Here is an 18095-nt window from a genome sequence, read left to right as displayed (position 1 = left end):
TATATGCATGACCTTGCATTTGTCCACGTTGAAGCGCATTTGCCATTTGTTTGCCCAGTCTTCCAGCTTGTCCAGGTCCCTTTGCATGTCCTCACACTCCTCCCTGGTCCTAACTCTGCCGCACAGTTTGGTATCGTCTGCGAATTTTATAACCTCACATTTTGCCTCCTTTTCCAGGTCATTGATGAATATGTTAAAGAGTAAAGGTCCCAGCACCGATCCCTGTGGCACACCGCTCGTGACTCCCCGCCAGTCAGAATATTGACCCTTTACTCCAACCCTCTGCAGTCTACCCGACAACCAGTGCTTGATCCATCTGTGCACATCCCCTCCCACCCCGTGGTTCCACAGCTTCTTAAGTAGCCTTTCATGAGGCACCTTGTCGAAAGCCTTCTGAAAGTCGAGGTAAATGATGTACCCAGCACTCCTGAAAATCTGGACGAGTGCTGGGTGGAAGACTTTCGACACGATGGCCTCAGCTCAGGCCTATTTGGACACCTTACCGGAGGAACCTAGTACCTCTAATTCCACCTGATTGTCTCATTATTTTTGCCAGTTGCTCAGCTTGGACTGAGTTGTGTGGGTGGCCCGCGAGTGAGCGCTTTTGTGATGTGCACTATAGTTTTAGGTTATTGCTATATTACTTGCCTGTGTGCATATGTTTGTGGGGACGCTTAGTTGGAGTAGTTTGAGATGTGTTTGTTGGCTTATATGCACTTATTCCCTTTAAGCTTCTTTGCTTCTCCTTCCCTCACCAGATAGTGGCTGCGACTCTATAGTACTGGGTCCTTTCCCCTTGCATCACTTCTTACTATTTGGGGAGGTACTCTTTATTCTTCAAGATGTGCAGTGACGACTTGTAACTCTTCTAGTGGTTGGGGAGAAGTGCATTAGTGAGTGTGTCTTGTGTGTGTTCTTCAGTTTGGATGATTTGGGGTGTTCCCCTATCTGGGTTGGGTGGATTGTGTGCTAGGGGTTGGTGTAAGAGTGTGTCTTGTGTGTTTGCATTCCTTCCTTTGGGGTATCTTTCTCTTTGGTTTCCTTGGAATGTCAATCTGAGTGAGGTGTGTGAGTGGTTGGTTTAGTTTAGCTTTTGACTCTTCTTGGACCTGCCTCTTGACTCCCCACCCCTTCTGGTTCTGTTGTCTCTGTTTATTCAGATGTATTTTGGGCCCTGCTTGTTTGGGGCCTTGTGTGAGTCTGTATCAGTCAAATAGGGGTTGGCTTCCCACTGTTTCTTTGACTGCTTTTTAAGATGATGTTGGGAGGCTCTCTTATGTTCTGTTGCATTGGACGGGGGAAGAGGTACCTGAGTGTTTCTGGTGTGTAGTGTTTTACAGTGTTGGGAGCTTGTTTATCTCCACTGTGTGGGTATGTGGGGGGGGGACTGGGGGCCCTGTTCACAATGTAGTGACTCCCTCGCTTTGTACCCTCTTGGTGGTGTGGGGCGGGTTTCTGTAGTTTTCTTTTGGGGGAGGGGGGTTTGATATGGGGTGAAGGGGGGGTTGAGAGGTTGGGTGGGCGGTCCTCTTTCGGTTCTATTGTTGGGTTTTTTGGGACCTCACATTGTGTTGTGATTTCCATTCTATATAGCTTTACTGCCCCCAGGGGGGCTGGGCTCCTGGGGTTCCTCTCCTGTCTTTTTTCTGCGTTCTTTTATCTCTTTATTACCTGATTTTCCAATCTGAGCACTCCTTTTAGACTTACCTCTTGGAACGTGGGGGGAATTACCTCACCGGTTAAGCGGTCTAAAATTTTATCAGCTCTCCAAAGTTATCACTCGGATATTGCCTGTTTACAAGAGACTCGCTTGATGGATGCTGAACATCTTAAGCTGTGTCGTTCTTGGGTGGGGGAGGTCTATTTTGCTTCTTCTCTGGGTCGCCATGGCGGCATAGCCGTGCTGGTCCACAAATCCTCGCTGTTGGGTGTTCAAATCCTAGATAAGGCTGATGATGGTCGCTACCTTCTTTTGTGCCTGACGCTGGATGATAAGCACTACCTTCTTTTGGTGGTGTATGGCCCCAACTTGTCGGAATCTTCTTTTCTGCAGAAGCTAATTTGGCTTTGCTGTCCTTATTCTACCAACCCGCTTTTTGTTTTGGAAGATTTCAGTTTGGTCTTCGATACTGACTCTGATAAGTCAGGTACTCCCTCTACTTCACTGGGGGCCCGTGGTCGACTCCTTTCTGATTTTTGTGATACTCTTTCCGTGGTGGACCCTTGGCGTCTTCTTCACCCTGAAGCTCGTGATTATATGTTTTTCAAGTGCTCCTACTATATCTGACCTCCCGTGATGAACGATGCGTGGAGCGCTTGGTCCAGAAATTTCTTTAGGCTGGTAAGAAAGCTCGTTTGCCCTACTGATGTGCAGCGGCTCCATGGTATAAGGGTGGCCTAGGTTTGTTGAATCTTCATTTTTTGACTATTGGTTGTGGTATGCGCCATATTAATGATCTTTTTAGGGGTTCCTCTGCCTTTACTAATACCTCTTTGGAACTTTCTTGTTTCCAGACTACACACTTTAGTGCTTATCTTCATTCTGTTCCCTCTACTTTACCTGAACCTCTTTCTCGAAGGGTGCTCCACCGTCCACTCCGGAAGGTTTGGCAATGGGTCTGTAAATTTCATTCTATTAGTTCTACTGTTACTCCTTTTCTGCCTTTTATCCACTTTAATGGCTCCTTTCTTCTTGGGATAGATGGGGGCTAGTTTTGTACAGTGGGGAGCAAGGGGAATTCATTATGTGTTTCAGTTGGTGGATGATGGGGGGAGGATTCGGTCCTTCGCCCAAGTGAGGGAGGACTATGATCTTCTGCCCACTGATTATTTTGCTTATATGCAATTTCACCATTACCTTAATTCTCTACCCTCTGACTCCTTAACGACTTCTTGTCAGGAGTTGTTATCCACGGCCTTTACAATTGGCTCTCAGCTCCCTGTTCCCCTTAAATTTCATCAACGTCATTTGAAGAATGAGTCCCCCTTGCTTGACCATATTAGATTACGGGATGCCTGGGCTCGTGACCTTGCTGTGGACTTATCTGTTGCTGTTCGCAGATTATCTACTTTTCGTAAATATACTACTTTTTGGGAACAACATTACAAGTTAGTCCTTTGTTTATATATTTCTCTCTGGCTTTCGTGAAACTGCTGACTATCTTCGCTGTCAAGCCCCTGAGGCGGGCCTGGGACATATGTTCTGGACCTGCCCCAATATTAGCTCCTTTTGGGAAACTATATTTCTCTTTGTGGAGCGCATTTGGTCCATTATCATTATCCATTCCCCTGTGTTACAATTTGGTAATGTACCTCATTTTCACCCCCAGAAACCAGAGGTGGCTGCCTTCTTAAGTGGACAGTTCTTATTGCTTTAAAATGTATCTTACTTAAATGGCTTGATGGAGAGGCGCCAGATTACTCACTCTGGAGGTGCCAGATGATTACTCTTCTGATGTGGAGACGTTGGGATGTGCGAGGCTTTTTCTCTCTTTCAGGGCGCTCTTTTCAACGCACTTGGGAACCCTTTTGGACCACTATGACTCCCCTGGCTCGTAGCAGCTTGCTTAATTGCTGATACATTGTTTCTTCTATTACTATGCTTTTTTGTATACCTCTGTATTATGTACTGTACTCTGGTTTATTATGGGGTAGACTTGGAAGGAGGTCTTGGGGGAGGGAAGGTTTTGGGGGAGTTGGGTGGAAGGATATGATGCTGGGGTTTTTTTTAATATAATTTGAGCTTGTTTTCTCACTTATACTGCTTATTGTTGGATTTCTGTTAAGCTCGATAAAATATATTTGACTATAAAAAAGACACTGGTACTTTACATGTTAGTAGGAATTAGGAATTCTTTATGCACAATTTCAGTCCTAAGAGATGGTTTCCTTCCGGCCACCTCTAAGATACCTTCTATTTATATTATTTATTTTACTCTTCAGACCCTCAGAAATGCCACCAGGTGTTCAATAACATTTCATAACAACTGGCTTTATGCATCAAGTCTTCACTGGGTCGCATATAAATACTTTCAATGGTTATAATATAGACTCCAATAACATGGATTATATAAATTAATATAGCATGACTGCTTTCATACTTAACTTAGGTGGTGATAATAAGGGACAAGTGCACCGACATGTTTCACCCTTAGGGGGTTTCCTCAGGGCTACAATCCCTAAAGTGAAAAAGAATAATCTTAGTACTAATAAAACATATTTCTTTTGCGAGTCTAACAATTTCTATATTATTAAAATTGTTAGAATCTGTTTCACGCCACGCGACCACCCGATATGCTATTGTTAAGATGGCCGCGGCGTGCTGCTAGTCTCATTAAGTACTACCCGACTCAGCTGTCAGTGACGCTGCTGGGTGGAGCTACAAGCGAGTGCGTCTACAAGTAACGTCATAAGACCTGCACTGACCCTTAGCCGGGAGTAAACACTACTGGACTGTGACTAATAAATGTTAAAACACTCCCGATGGTTTATATGAACGATGGAGCCCTATACCCCCAGGGAGGCATCATAGAAAGCAATGTTACTTACCGTAACAGTTGTTATCCAGGGACAGCAGGCAGCTATTCTCACTAGTGGGTGATGTCATCAGACAGAGCCCCGGTACGGACGTCTCACAAGCATGTCTTGCTTGTAGAAACTTAAAGTTTCTAGATGCCCGCACCGCGCATGCGCCGGTGCCTTCCTACCCGGAGATCCGGGCGTGTCTCCTCAGTTCAGGTAGCTAGCCTGAGAAGCCAACCCAGGGGAGGTGGGTGGGACGTGAGAATAGCTGCCTGCTGTCCCTGGATAACAACTGTTACGGTAAGTAACATTGCTTTATCCCAGGACAAGCAGGCAGGTATTCTCACTAGTGGGTGACCTCCAAGCTAACCTCAGTGGGATGGAGGGGGAGTTGGCGACTTAAGAGAATAAATTTTTCAATACTGTTTGGCCAAACTGTCCATCCCGTCTGGAGAGGGTATCCAGACAATAATGTGAGGTGAATGTGTGAACCGAGGACCAGGTGGCAGCCTTGCAAATTTCCTCGATTGGTGTTGATCTGAGGAATGCTACTGAGGCTGCCATTGCTCTGACCTTATGGGCTGTGACCTTACAAGGAAGTGATAATCCAGCCTGGGCATAGCAGAAAGAGATACAAGCCGCCATCCAATTAGAGATGGTGCGCTTTGATACGGGTCTTCCCAACTTGTTAGGATCGAAGGAGACAAAAAGTTGAGGAGTGGTTCTGTGTGGCTTGGTGCGATCCAGGTAGAAAGCCAAGGCACGTTTACAGTCTAGAGTGTGAAGGGCCGATTCTCCGTGGTGAGAATGAGGCTTAGGGAAGAATACTGGAAGTACAATGGATTGGTTGAGATGAAATTCGGAGACTACCTTAGGCAGGAATTTCGGGTGAGTGCGGAGGACCACCTTGTCATGGTGGAATACTGTGAATGGTGGATCCGCCATCAATGCCTGGAGTTCGCTGACTCTGCGAGCGGACGTAAGGGCTACAAGGAAAAGCACTTTCCAGGTGAGATACTTCAGAGGGGCCCTGTTGAGTGGTTCAAACGGGGGCTTCATGAGATGGGAAAGGACTACATTGAGGTCCCAAACTACTGGGGGTGGTTTGAGAGGAGGGTTAACATGGAAGAGTCCTTTCATAAATCTGGCGACCACCGGATGGGCCGAGAGGGGTTTCCCTTGTAGGGGCTGGTGGAACGCCGCAATAGCGCTCAGGTGGACTCGTATGGATGTGGACTTGAGCCCAGATTGAGATAGGTGTAGGAGATAGTCCAGCACGGAGGATAAGGAAGCTCGCTGAGGTTCCTTTGACTTAGAAACACACCATGAGGAGAATCTGGTCCATTTCTGGGAGTAGCATTGTCGAGTGGCGGGCTTCCTGGAAGCTTCCAAGACCTCCCTCACTTCTTGTGAGAATTGGTGAGGGGTTACGTTGAGAGGAACCAAGCTGTCAGGTGGAGAGACTGCAGGTTGGGATGAAGTAGTGATCCTTGATGTTGAGTAAGCAGTGAAGGAAACACTGGAAGTGGTACTGGTTCCCTGCTGCTGAGTTGAAGTAGGAGGGAGAACCAAGGTTGTCTGGGCCACCGAGGAGCTATTAGAATCATGGTGGCCCGTTCGAGTTTCAGCTTGACCAGAGTCTTCTGGATCAGCGGGAATGGTGGGAACGCATATAGAAATCGTTTCCCCCAGTTCAGTAGGAAAGCATCTGCCTCGAGGCGATGAGGAGTGTAGATCCTGGAGCAAAACTGAGGCAGTTTGGCGTTGTGGGGAGCCGCAAAGAGGTCTATCTGAGGCGTCCCCCATTGCGTGAAGATTTGGTGAAGGGGGCTGGAATGGAGAGTCCATTCGTGCGGTTGTAGCAGACGGCTTAGTTTGTCTGCTAAGACGTTGTTCTCCCCCTGGATGTATACTGCTCTGAGTAGGGTGTTGTGGCGCACCGCCCAGTCCCAGACTCGTAGAGCTTCCTGGCAAAGGAGGGCCGAGCCCGTGCCTCCTTGCTTGTTGATATAATACATGGCGGCCTGATTGTCTGTGCGAATGAGGATTACCATGTCGTGGAGTAGGTGTTGGAAAGCTTGGAGCGCATTGAAGATGGCTCTGAGTTCCAGTAGATTGATTTGGTGTAGTCTTTCCGCACTGGTCCAGAATCCTTGGGTGCGGAGACCCTCCAGGTGGGCCCCCCATGCGTAATTCGACGAATCGGTTGTGAGAACTTTCTGATGGGGGGGAGAGTGCATCAGCAAACCTCTGGATAGATTCGAAGAGGTCATCCACCAAAGTAGAGACTGCCGAAGAGCAGGTGTGACTAAGATGCGTTTGGATAGTGGATCGGACGTCTGATTCCACTGTGATGCCAGGGTCCACTGGGGGATCCTGAGGTGGAGTCTGGCAAAGGGTGTCACATGTACTGTAGAGGCCATATGGCCCAGGAGCACCATCAGTTGTCTCGCCGGTAGGGTTTGGCGAGTAGACACCGACTGGCAGAGATGAAGAAGAGACTCCATGCGTTGCCGAGGCAGGAATGCTCGGAGTCGGGTGGTGTCCAGGACCGCTCCGATGAAGGGGAGGGACTGGGTGGGTTGCAGATGAGACTTGGAGAAGTTGATCTCGAAGCCCAAATTCTGGAGGAAGTAGGTTGTAGCCAAGGCCGCCGAAGTGACCTCTGGGGCTGACGGGGCCTTGATGAGCCAGTCGTCGAGGTATGGGAATACTTGTAGACCCCTGTCCCGGAGTGCTGCGGCCACTACCACCAGGCACTTTGTGAAGACTCTGGGGGATGAAGATAGGCCGAATGGTAGCACTCGATACTGTAGGTGCAGATTTCCCACCCGAAATCTGAGGAACTTTCGGGAGGCCGGGTGAATGGGGATGTGAGTGTAGGCCTCCTTGAGATCCAGGGAGCATAACCAGTCGTTCTGCTCGAGGAGGGGGTATAGAGAAGCCAAAGTCAACATGCGAAACTTCTCTTTGACCAGGAACTTGTTGAGGGCCCGAAGGTCTAAAATGGGTCGCAGGTCGCCCGTTTTCTTCGGGACGAGGAAGTACCGGGAGTAAAACCCTCGGTTCAATTGGTCTGACGGGACCGGCTCGACAGCCCGAAGCTGAAGTAAGGTTTGGACTTCCTGAAGAAGAAGGGCGGTCTGCGTCGAGCTTGAAGGATACTCTCTTGGAGGATGGTCCGGGGGGACCCGGTGGAATTGAAGAGAGTATCCTTCTCTTATGATGGTGAGGACCCATAGGTCCGTGGTTATGGCCTCCCATCGATGGTAAAAAAGATGGAGGCGGCCCCCTATGGGAGAGGCCGAGGTTATGCTCCCGGGAGGGGCGTCAAAAGGGCTGGGGAGCCTTAGGTACAGCCGGTGGCTGAGGTTTTTGCTGAGACTTCTGGGGAGGTTGTGTCTTCGCAGGCTGTCTCGCAGCAGGCGTTTGTCTGGGCATGTAACGCCGCTGGTAAATCAGGGGTGGCCTGGAAGGTCGAGACTGTTGAGGTTTGGGTTTGGGCCGCAGGATGGATTGAAAGGATTTTTCATGATCCGACAGCTTCTTGGTAACAGTTTCGATAGACTCATCGAACAGGTCAGCTCCAGCACATGGTACGTTGGCAAGTCTGTCCTGTAGGTTGGGATCCATATCGATAGTACGGAGCCATGCCAGGCGACGCATAGCTACCGCGCTTGCGGCGGCGCGTGCCGAGAGTTCGAATGCATCGAAGGAGGATTGCATCAGCTGGAGGCGTAATTGGGAGAGGGAGGCTACCACTTCCTCGAACTCGAATCGAGCTTGGTTGTCTATGAACGGAGTGAACTTGCGGAGCACCGGCAAGAAGAACTCCAGATAGGAAGAGAAAAAGAAGTTGTAGTTTAGCACCCGTGACGCCATCATGGAGTTTTGGTAGAATTTTCTACCAAATTTGTCCATTGTTCTCCCCTCTCGGCCCGGCGGTACAGAGGCGTAGACCTGGGAGGGATGAGAGCGTTTAAGGGAGGACTCGACCAGTAGGGATTGGTGGGAGAGTTGAGGGCCCTCGAACCCTTTATGGTGCACGATGCGGTATCGAGCATCGAGTTTGCTGGGGATTGCCGGTATGGAATACGGTGTTTCGAAGCACTGCATGAAGGTCTGGTCCAGTAATTTATGCAAGGGGAGCCGAAGCGACTCCGTTGGAGGGTTAGGTAAATGCATGGTGTCCAGATACTCTTTGGAGTATCGGGAGCCCGTGTCAAGGGTCACATCCAGATCATCCGCCATTTGTCGGAGGAATGATGAGAAGGACAATTGTTCCGCCAGCGTCGGTCTGTGGGACGGGCTGGAGGAGGAGGAGGCCTCCAGGTCCGTGGACATCGGGGAGTGACAAGGAGAATCGGGTACCGGTGTCTCCTCGTACTCCGGGCCCCTCGGGGGGGACACCTCTGATGAGGAGTATCCCCTACGTTGCAGTTTTTTCTGCGGTGACACCTCCGAATGGCGTGAGGAGTGCCAGGATGAGTGTCTCGATCGATGCCCGTCTCGGTGGCGGGACGGGGATCGGGATCGTCTGTGCATCGCATGGTCTCCCGAGGCCCCCAAGTGGATAGGGCTGGAAGCAGTGGATCGCAACTGGGTTTGCGATGCGGGTTCTTGCGATGCTACCCAAGTCTGGTAAGGAGTACGGAAGAAGTCTTCCTGACTATGCCCAGGGCTTCGAGTATCGATCGGAGGTCTGGTCCCATGTTGGCGCGGAGGCGTAATGGGTTCTAATGGCGGCATATCGGTAAGCGAGGCTTGCCGCGCGGGCATCGCCGCCCTCCCCCGTTCGTCCTCGTCGGTTGTCGAGGTCGAACGGTGTGGGGGAGGGGGAGGGGGCGGACCGCCCCTTTGGACCGGTACCGGGAGGTCACCCTGTATGGCAGCGATGAGCCCGGGTCCGATGGTCTGCATGAGCTCAACGAATTGAGCTTCCAGCACGGACCGTAGCGAAGCCGATAAGGAGGGATCCGCACCGAAAGGGGGTCCTCCTGCACGGACATCGCGCTCCTTCGAGGCCGAGTGCTTCTGCTTCGTAGCTTTTGGCACTTTGATGACCATTGGTGGCACTGTGGAAGGAAGAGGTACCTGAACCGAGGAGACCGGGGCAGGCACCGACGTCGAGCTCGTGGATGGTGTCGGGGTGAGCGATGCTGGTTTCACCACACTCGATGCAGGAGGGGTCGATGCCGGTTTCGCCCGAACCGGGGAGGTATCAGATGAAGTGGAGGCTGAGGGATCCTTAGCTGCGTCCATCTTGAACATCGATTCCCACAATAGGCAACGCCGCTTGAATGAGCGTGCCGTAAGGGTAGAGCAAGGCCTGCACGATTTCGGGATGTGGTCAGGGCCCAAACACTGCAAACAGCGCCAGTGAGGGTCCGTGAGTGAAATCGCGCGTTGGCACTTGCTGCACTTTTTAAACCCGGTGATTGGCCGGGACATAGGCCGGAAAATCTCCGCCGCGAGGTCGAAACCAGTGGGCCTGAGCCACGTGGCCGGCCCGTTCGACCCGCCGGAGGAAATAATCTTCTTTTTTTTTTTTTTTTTTACTGAAAAAGAAAAGAACTGTTAACTGTAATTAAAATAAAGCAAAAACGCGGACAAGGAAGGCAAATTTAACTGAATTCAGCTAGCGCATGAAGAAGTTGAACTTCTCAGCTCCGCGGAAAAGAAAGAACTGAGGAGACACGCCCGGATCTCCGGGTAGGAAGGCACCGGCGCATGCGCGGTGCGGGCATCTAGAAACTTTAAGTTTCTACAAGCAACACGTGCTTGTGAGACGTCCGTACCGGGGCTCTGTCTGATGACATCACCCACTAGTGAGAATACCTGCCTGCTTGTCCTGGGATAAGAGACAACCACTCTAATTCCAAATTCAGTCCATAAGTAATAGTTGTATTGAGGCGGTAAATCCACCTCTGTTCTAAATAATTTAGTTTAGCTTCCATATTCCCCTCTACTCCCTGTATTTCCAGGCTATCGATGACCCTCCACTTCTGATCCAGTCAGTGTTTTTTGGATATCCAATGCTGTACTAGTGGGGCTGACCTGGATTCTGTAGAAATTCAAGATTTATGTTCGTTAAGTCTTAACTGAACCGGACGTTTAGTGCGGCCTACGTATACAAGAGAGCAGGGACAGATTATAATATAAATTACCCAGTCTGTTTTACAGTTTGTGTGTTTTTGAGCCTCGATAACTTGCCCTTTCTGGGGAACTTGCCAAGATCTCCCTTCGATGGTTTTGTCACACCATTGACAATGGAAAAATTTTGTGTGGATACCCTGACTTTGAATGGGGACTTCTCGTTGGTTTAACAACTGACCTATTGTCCTCCCTTTAATATAAGCTATCATAAGGTACTCCTCCAACCCTCTCAGGGTCCTCAAAATCGACCAATGTTGTCTGATATATCCTACCAAAGCTTTTGCCGCATCTGAATACGGCAAAACACAAACTAATCTGGCTTCTTCCACCCCTGAGCGTTTATCCCTACTGCTATCTTATATTAATAGGTCCCGGTGGGCATACCGTGCCAGTACATACGCCTGATGTATAGACTTCTCCGGATAACCCCGCGATCAAAACCTTTGTCTAATGTCATCTGCAGCCTTTTTAAATTCTGTCAAATTTGAGCATATCCTTCTAGCTCTTAGAAATTGACTTACAGGGAGACTGTATAAGGATGGAAGCTCGAAAAATGTAACAAAGTATTTCTAGCTACTGATTTCCTGTATAAAGTGGCGTCTAACTTATTACCCTCTCTGTAGACTAGAATATTCAGAAATTCTATTTTAGTAGTACTGAATGAAACTGTAAATTGTAAATTTCCATCTATAGTATTGATCCAGTTAATAAACCCCTGTAGGTCAATTTCTGTACCACTCCAGAGGAAAAATATATCGTCCAAAAATCGTTTCCACAACCCATTCAAAGTCAGGGTATCCACACAAAATGTTTCCATTGTCAATGGTGTGACAAAACCATCGAAGGGAGATCTTGGCAAGATCCCCAGACAGGGCGAGTTATCGGGGCTCAAAAACACACAAACTGTAAAACAGACTGGGTAATTTATATTATAATCTATCCCTGCTCTCTTGTATACGTAGGCCGCACTAAACGTCTGGTTCAGTTAAGACTTAACGAACATAAATCTCGGATTTCTACAGCAACCAGGTCAGCCCCACTAGTATAGCATTGGATATCCAAAAAACACCGACTGGATCAGATTAAGTGGAGGGTCATCAATAGCCTGGAAATACAGGGAGTAGAGGGGAATATGGAAGCTAAACTAAATTACTTAGAACAGAGGTGGATTTACCGCCTCAATACAACTATTCCTTATGGACTGAATTTGGAATTAGAGTGATTGTCTCTTCTATGATGTTTCCCTGGGGGTATAGGGCTCCATCGTTCATATAAACTATCAGGAGTGTTTTAACATTTATTAGTCACAGTCCAGTAGTGTTTACTCCCGGCTAAGGGTCAGTGCAGGTCTTATGACGTTACTTGTAGACGCACTCGCTTGTAGCTCCACCCAGCAGCGTCACTGACAGCTGAGTCGGGTAGCACTTAATGAGACTAGCAGCACGCCGTGGCCATCTTAACAATAGCATATCGGGTGGTCGCGTGGCGTGAAAAAGATTCTAACAATTTTAGTAATAATATAGAAATTGTTAGACTCGCAAAAGAAATATGTTTTATTAGTACTAAGATTACTCTTTTTCACTTTAGGGATTGTAGCCCTGAGGAAACCCCCTAAGGGTGAAACATGTCGGTGCACTTGTCCCTTATTATCACCACCTAAGTTAAGTATGAAAGCAGTCATGCTATATTAGTTTATATAATCCATGTTATTGGAGTCTATATTGTAACCATTGAAAGTATTTATAAGCGACCCAGTGAAGACTTGATGCGTAAAGCAAGTTGTTATGAAATGTTATTGAACACCTGGTGGCATTTCTGAGGGTCTGAAGAGTAAAATAAATAATATAAATAGAAGGTATCTTAGAGGTGGCCGGAAGGAGACCATCTCTTAGGACTGGTTTAGTAATCACCTTCTATAGACATATATATTTTCAAACGCAAGATATTAATGTATGCACAATTTCAGCATATGAAAACTGGAGAGGAGGAGATGACCATAGGCAATCTTCCTTTCTAATATGTCTTCTTTCCATTTTATACAAGTCAAGTAATAGCAAAATAAATTACCCAGTTCCATGTTAAGGAATCAAAATAAAATAATCTGTTTATGTCAGCATACACTAAGAACCCATGCTTCTATAGTACTTCCCTTATGATTTTTACTTGCATTCTTAATTAAAATGTTATTTCTGCTTTAAGGTCCTTTACCTTAACCTGTGTCTTAAGGAAGTTTCGCCGTCTGGCACAAACTGCGCAGAACAAATAGCAGGGTGCGGTGGGCCATCCTGGGATGGATAATTTTTGTTTGATACATGCAAGTATAAAGACATCTATTTTTAATATTATTCGGGGCTACCTAGTTAGCAATGCACTTGTGGTAGATAGGGCATATGAAGAGCATATGAAAAGTTAGGTGCAAAGATATAAAAATGTGAATATGGATTGCAGCCAAGGCCAGAAAAACACTAGGGATTAATAGTAAGAAAAAGCATAATAAATATTCTCTTCATGTAATTTGCTGATTAAACTGGACTTAGGGAAACTAAATAGATAAAATATTTGTAGAGGTATTTTACTTATGTGTTAATTTTCCTTCTCCATTTTTCTTTGTTTAAAACACAGTTCAGTTTTTCTGCACTGTTTGTGTAGACTAAGGAAAGCTATTTAATACCAGATGGCCCTTAGACTGACAGTGGTAAGGAAGAGATATAGGATATCAAATTTCTGAGCAAGACAGTCTGAATCTAAAGATATGTGTTTTCATAATAATTATCATATAGGCATATGTATGTGTATGATTGCCTGGATCCAGGAGAGTATGAGAGCATGGGATATGAATATATAATGTGATTAAAATCTTTACATTTATAAGATTCAAAAACTTTGAGAGATCCTGATGGGCAACATATGGAAATTGTTAAGGCTGAAGGAACGGTTACCATGGAAACCCTCTAGAGGCCCAGGATATAGAAGGTCAGCTATTTTTGACCTTACTTGGTATAGGAAAATGAGATGGAAATAACTTTAAAATGGAAGATTTTTAAATGCAAAATACTGTCTGGTTATAGGCTGGTCTTAGAAAAGCCTTGTAACTTTAAACAAAGGTATTAAAGAACCTGTTGGTTTTTCTAGGAGGTAGAGAATAAATGACGGCAGATAAAGAACATCGGGTCTGCACATTATTTTCATTAAGGGGGTTTACTTGGTATGGGCTTTCTTTTGTATGTCTGTGAAATTTGTCAGTTCCCCAGGCTGTCAGCTTTGCAGACAACTTGGTCAGAGAACTATTTTTGATTCAAATTCTTAAAGATACTGGGTAAAAGAGTTTTCTTTGAGTATATTATAATGTCTTTGTTAAGTGAAAAGCCACTCCCCTACCCACCAAGTATAAAATGCCTTATATGGTAGAAGGAATATTTTAGCCAATCATTACATTACATTACATTAGTGATTTCTATTCCGCTTGTGCCTTGCGGTTCTAAGCGGATTACAAGTTAGAAGACTGGACATTTCCAGTAGCATTGCAGTACATATAATCAAGAATGCGTTAAGTTACAATTGTTGTTCTGGACTTTTCCAGGATAAATTGGTAGTAGATATTAGATAGTGATAGGTTGTTTAGACGAATAGAGATAATATTGTCCGGATTCTGCTGTTTAGACGAATAGAGATAATACTGTCCGGATTCGGGTGTTGCTGGTGGTGGTGTTAGGGTAGTCATGAGAGCATTTTCTAATACTTTTGTGAGGTTATGATGATGTGAAATGTTTTTTGAAGAGATGAGTTTTGATTTCTTTTCGGAATGCTTTAATGTCTATTGATTTGGTCAGTAGATTGGTGATGGTAGTATCGATCTTTGCTGCCTGTGTCGCTAAATCACATGAAGGTAGGAACAAAGGTATAAAAGTGATGGAGTTCAGACGACATGTTGGAATTCTTTCCTTCAGCAAGACACTGTTGAAGAGAAAGGATTCCCACTGTACACATACAATCACATATGTATGAGCCCAAAATGTAAGCTTATGTTATTAAATGACTATGAATAAATTATTATTAATTGGCTATTATGTGTCTGTGCTCTTACTAAAACCAATGGGGGCATTGTTAGATAGGAATAGTATAGAATTTCCTGTTTAGACTGAAACATAGGTAATCTGTCCTTTGCTTTCCTTCATATTTTTTTAAGAGTCACCTATTTTAGAGGACAGGAAATTTGTATGGCTTGTCATGTTAGAGTTTGAACTTTGGACCTTTCCTCGATGATAACAACAAAAATAGTGCTATCACCAACAACCACATGGCTAAATTTCCCTTAGTCTTCTCATAAGATTCCACACTCTCAGAAATTATTGAGACTCTTTACCTGTCCAGCAGAACTTCAATGGTGAGTTGACGGAATCTGAACCCTTTGTTAAGGATTAATTCACAACATAGTCTTCAGCCATTGAAATATTACAACTATTATATAAAAACACATAAAGCAAATCCTATAATCTAGATTTTCTGTGATTGATTTTTATCTTACATTTTACTTATCACAAAACTTAAACTTGAACATTTTACATTTATTTTCTGCTTTGTAAAATATGGCAACTTATAATGCAAAGTCTAATCGCACTTATCCACACACATTGAAACAAATCACACTTACCCTGTACATGATAAAATCCAACTCCCTTCCCATTTCTATACCATTTTCCTCAAAAAATTATCTCCCCCCTTTAATGAAGCCACATTTGGGTTTTTTTAAATCGCTGGCTGTGGTGCTATTAGCTCTGACGCTCATAGAATTCCTATAAGAGTCGAAGCTAATACCACTGCGACCGGCAATAAAAAAGCCTAACATGGCTTCGTAAAAGGGGGGTAAATTCATACCTCACCCCAAAACCTACCCCCTCTACAATCCTTCATTACCAATACAGTATTCCCCTGATATTCGTGTGAGTTCCGTTCCAGGAACCCCCGCAAATTTTGAAAAATCGCGAATACGGTTTTTCATGGGGGAGACTGGAGAAGGCAGCGGGAGAGGCAGGAGAGAGCAGCTGGAGCACCAGTGAGCAGGAAATCACTCACTATATGCTCCGATCGCCTCTTCCTGCACTAAGTCGGGCCTTACCAATCAGGAGCTGTGTGTCAAAGAAACTCTTGATTGGATAAGGCCCGACTTAGTGCAGGAAGAGGCGGTCGGAGCATACAGCGAGTGATTTCCTGCACTCGCCGGCGCTCCGGCTGCTCTCTCCTGCCTCTCCCACTGCCCTCTCCTTGTCGGCGGTTCATGGTCGGAAAATACCATGAATGACCGGGACCGTGAACTGCCGAATGCGAACAACCGGGGGAACACTGTACCCAAAATTCATATTCCAAGTGACTGTTGAAGTAGTTGGGTTTTTAACATATCAGAATCCTGACTGCCCTTACTGCACCCAGCAAAGTATTCCAAAAAGTGGGCCCTATAAACAAAATATTTTTTGCCTGTAATGGTTCTATTAAATATTTTTCTTTTTCATCATTTTCAAAAACTTTTGAGATCATCTTAACTGCACCCAAATCACGTAATACATAATAATTTTGGCCTTTACTTCCAGTCTTAGATGGCCACCAATAAAGAGATTATGTTTTTACCTTGATAATATATTTTCCAGTAGATAGGTGTGTCATTCTAGACAAGCGGGTTATCTCTCTAGGGCCATGAGCCAAATGCATAAGGAATCCACTCTGGATTTTTTTCTGTGTCTCTCCTACTTCACTGAGAGCTCTACTGTCACCTGCAGTTAGTACCCAAGCAAACAAGAGAGAAATAAGGACAAAAACAGGAAATTTCCCAAACAACTGTTCTGCTCAAACCTAATAACACTTGAACAAATAACAGCCAACAGAAACATCAAAAGAGCATAGGTAGTACCCCTGTAGATGCTTAACCCCCAGAGACCCAAATATAGAAAAAAACGTAAAAAAATGTTTTCGAACGTTCACATGTTGTTATAGGAGGCTTGTGATCCCTAAATCAGTGTTTTTTTTTTTATTTTGACATTTTAGTAACTTTTGGGGAGGATGTTGTAAAATTGCAACGCTGGGCCTGTAAGGTAGCAGAATTTCAATAGTGTCACTCTCTCTCTGAACACATGTAAGGAATAATTAAAAGTTTATTTGTACTTTACAGCTTATAAAGACCCACCTAAGTTTATGTATATACACAACAACAATAGTATAATAAAGAAAAAAGTAATTTTTATTATCAATTTAATACAAAAAATGAGTATCATATAAAAACGCAAATTTTTCCCTGTGAAGCGCCCATTGACTTCTATCAGCGGTAATCAAGAAATTTCGTGTTTTTGCACAAAAAATTTCATGTTAGCGCAAATACGGGTAAAAACGGCCACGCTATGAAATAGCACTTGTGCTATCTTCATAGCACGGTTTTGTGAATCGAGCCCTATATGTGCATGTTTTATTTGTTCATTTATTCAGTTATGGTAGTTCCAAAAACAGTTATTTTGCTCTGAAAAGCACAGGCGAACATTGCACTTCCTGCAAAGTGTGTTGGTATAGCCTTTTGCACAGTGTCGGCACCGTCCTCTATCGGCTTTGATGGGAAAATGTCCAATCATGTCCTTGCAAACTTCCTTTGGAGGGTGTGCATTTGACTTTTTGGCTGTCATGGCAGCTGAAGAACCTCCATCATCTGTAAACTGCCTCTTTTGGGAAGTCAAGGTGCCCCCTCTTGATGAAACTGGGCTTGCAGATGGTCGCCCTCGCTTTGACACTGACCCAGCCGTTCCGATCAGGATAAGAGAAGATGCCAACTGGGCCTGAAACATTCTCCTGTTTAGCATCTGTTTCTTTGGGATATCCAAAGCTTTGCAGTCCCTTTTGTACAGGAGCCAAGCATTGATCACAGCTAGGTTAATGGTGTGCCAGAAGATGTAAAGGTACCAGCGGTAGGACTTCAGTGGAAACTTGTATTTTGCTGCAAATGAGTCTAACAAATCCACTCCGCCCATGAATTTGTTATAGGCAGCCACGATATAAGGCCTCTCAACTTCAACAAATCTTTTGGCAGTTTTGTCCCAGCGTTGAATCTTCTCCACTGGTTGTGGGCCAGCAAAGGAAGACACAAGTGTAACCTGTCTGTTGTCAAACCATTTCACAGCACAAATGTTGTGATTTGACTCCACTCTGACATCAAAGCTTCCTCTTCCCTTTTTCTTCAAGCTTTTCTCATCCTCAAGATTACAGTTTGGAAGGCGCACTTGTCTGGCTGTTCCTGTGTAATGAATTCCACAATCCAGCAGCCTAACTATCAATGGGATGCTGGTGAAAAAGTTGTCTGCATAGATCTTGTAGTTGTGACTATGTGGAAGTGTGGAAGCAAGTTTCATCACAACATCCCCTGATAGTCCAAGTTCAGATCTTGC

The 18095-nt window shown here is 45.5% G+C and overlaps 1 protein-coding gene across 3 annotated transcripts in view; it reads right to left on the bottom strand.

Moving 5' to 3' along the window:
* The window catches only part of VPS16 (VPS16 core subunit of CORVET and HOPS complexes), a 1150777-nt gene that overhangs the window by 417416 nt on the left and 715266 nt on the right, over positions 1–18095 (bottom strand). For all 3 annotated transcript variants that reach the window (XM_033944752.1, XM_033944754.1, XM_033944753.1), the window contains one exon: positions 15041–15076. In XM_033944752.1, coding sequence (XP_033800643.1) covers positions 15041–15076 — 36 coding nt within the window. The remainder of the gene's footprint in view (positions 1–15040; positions 15077–18095) is intronic.

Source organism: Geotrypetes seraphini, chromosome 5, assembly GCF_902459505.1.
Source record: "Geotrypetes seraphini chromosome 5, aGeoSer1.1, whole genome shotgun sequence".
In the NCBI taxonomy this organism is placed as follows: Eukaryota; Metazoa; Chordata; class Amphibia; order Gymnophiona; family Dermophiidae; genus Geotrypetes; species Geotrypetes seraphini.
Note: the sequence above shows the minus strand (reverse complement) of the source record. Positions and strands in the feature narration are given on the sequence as shown.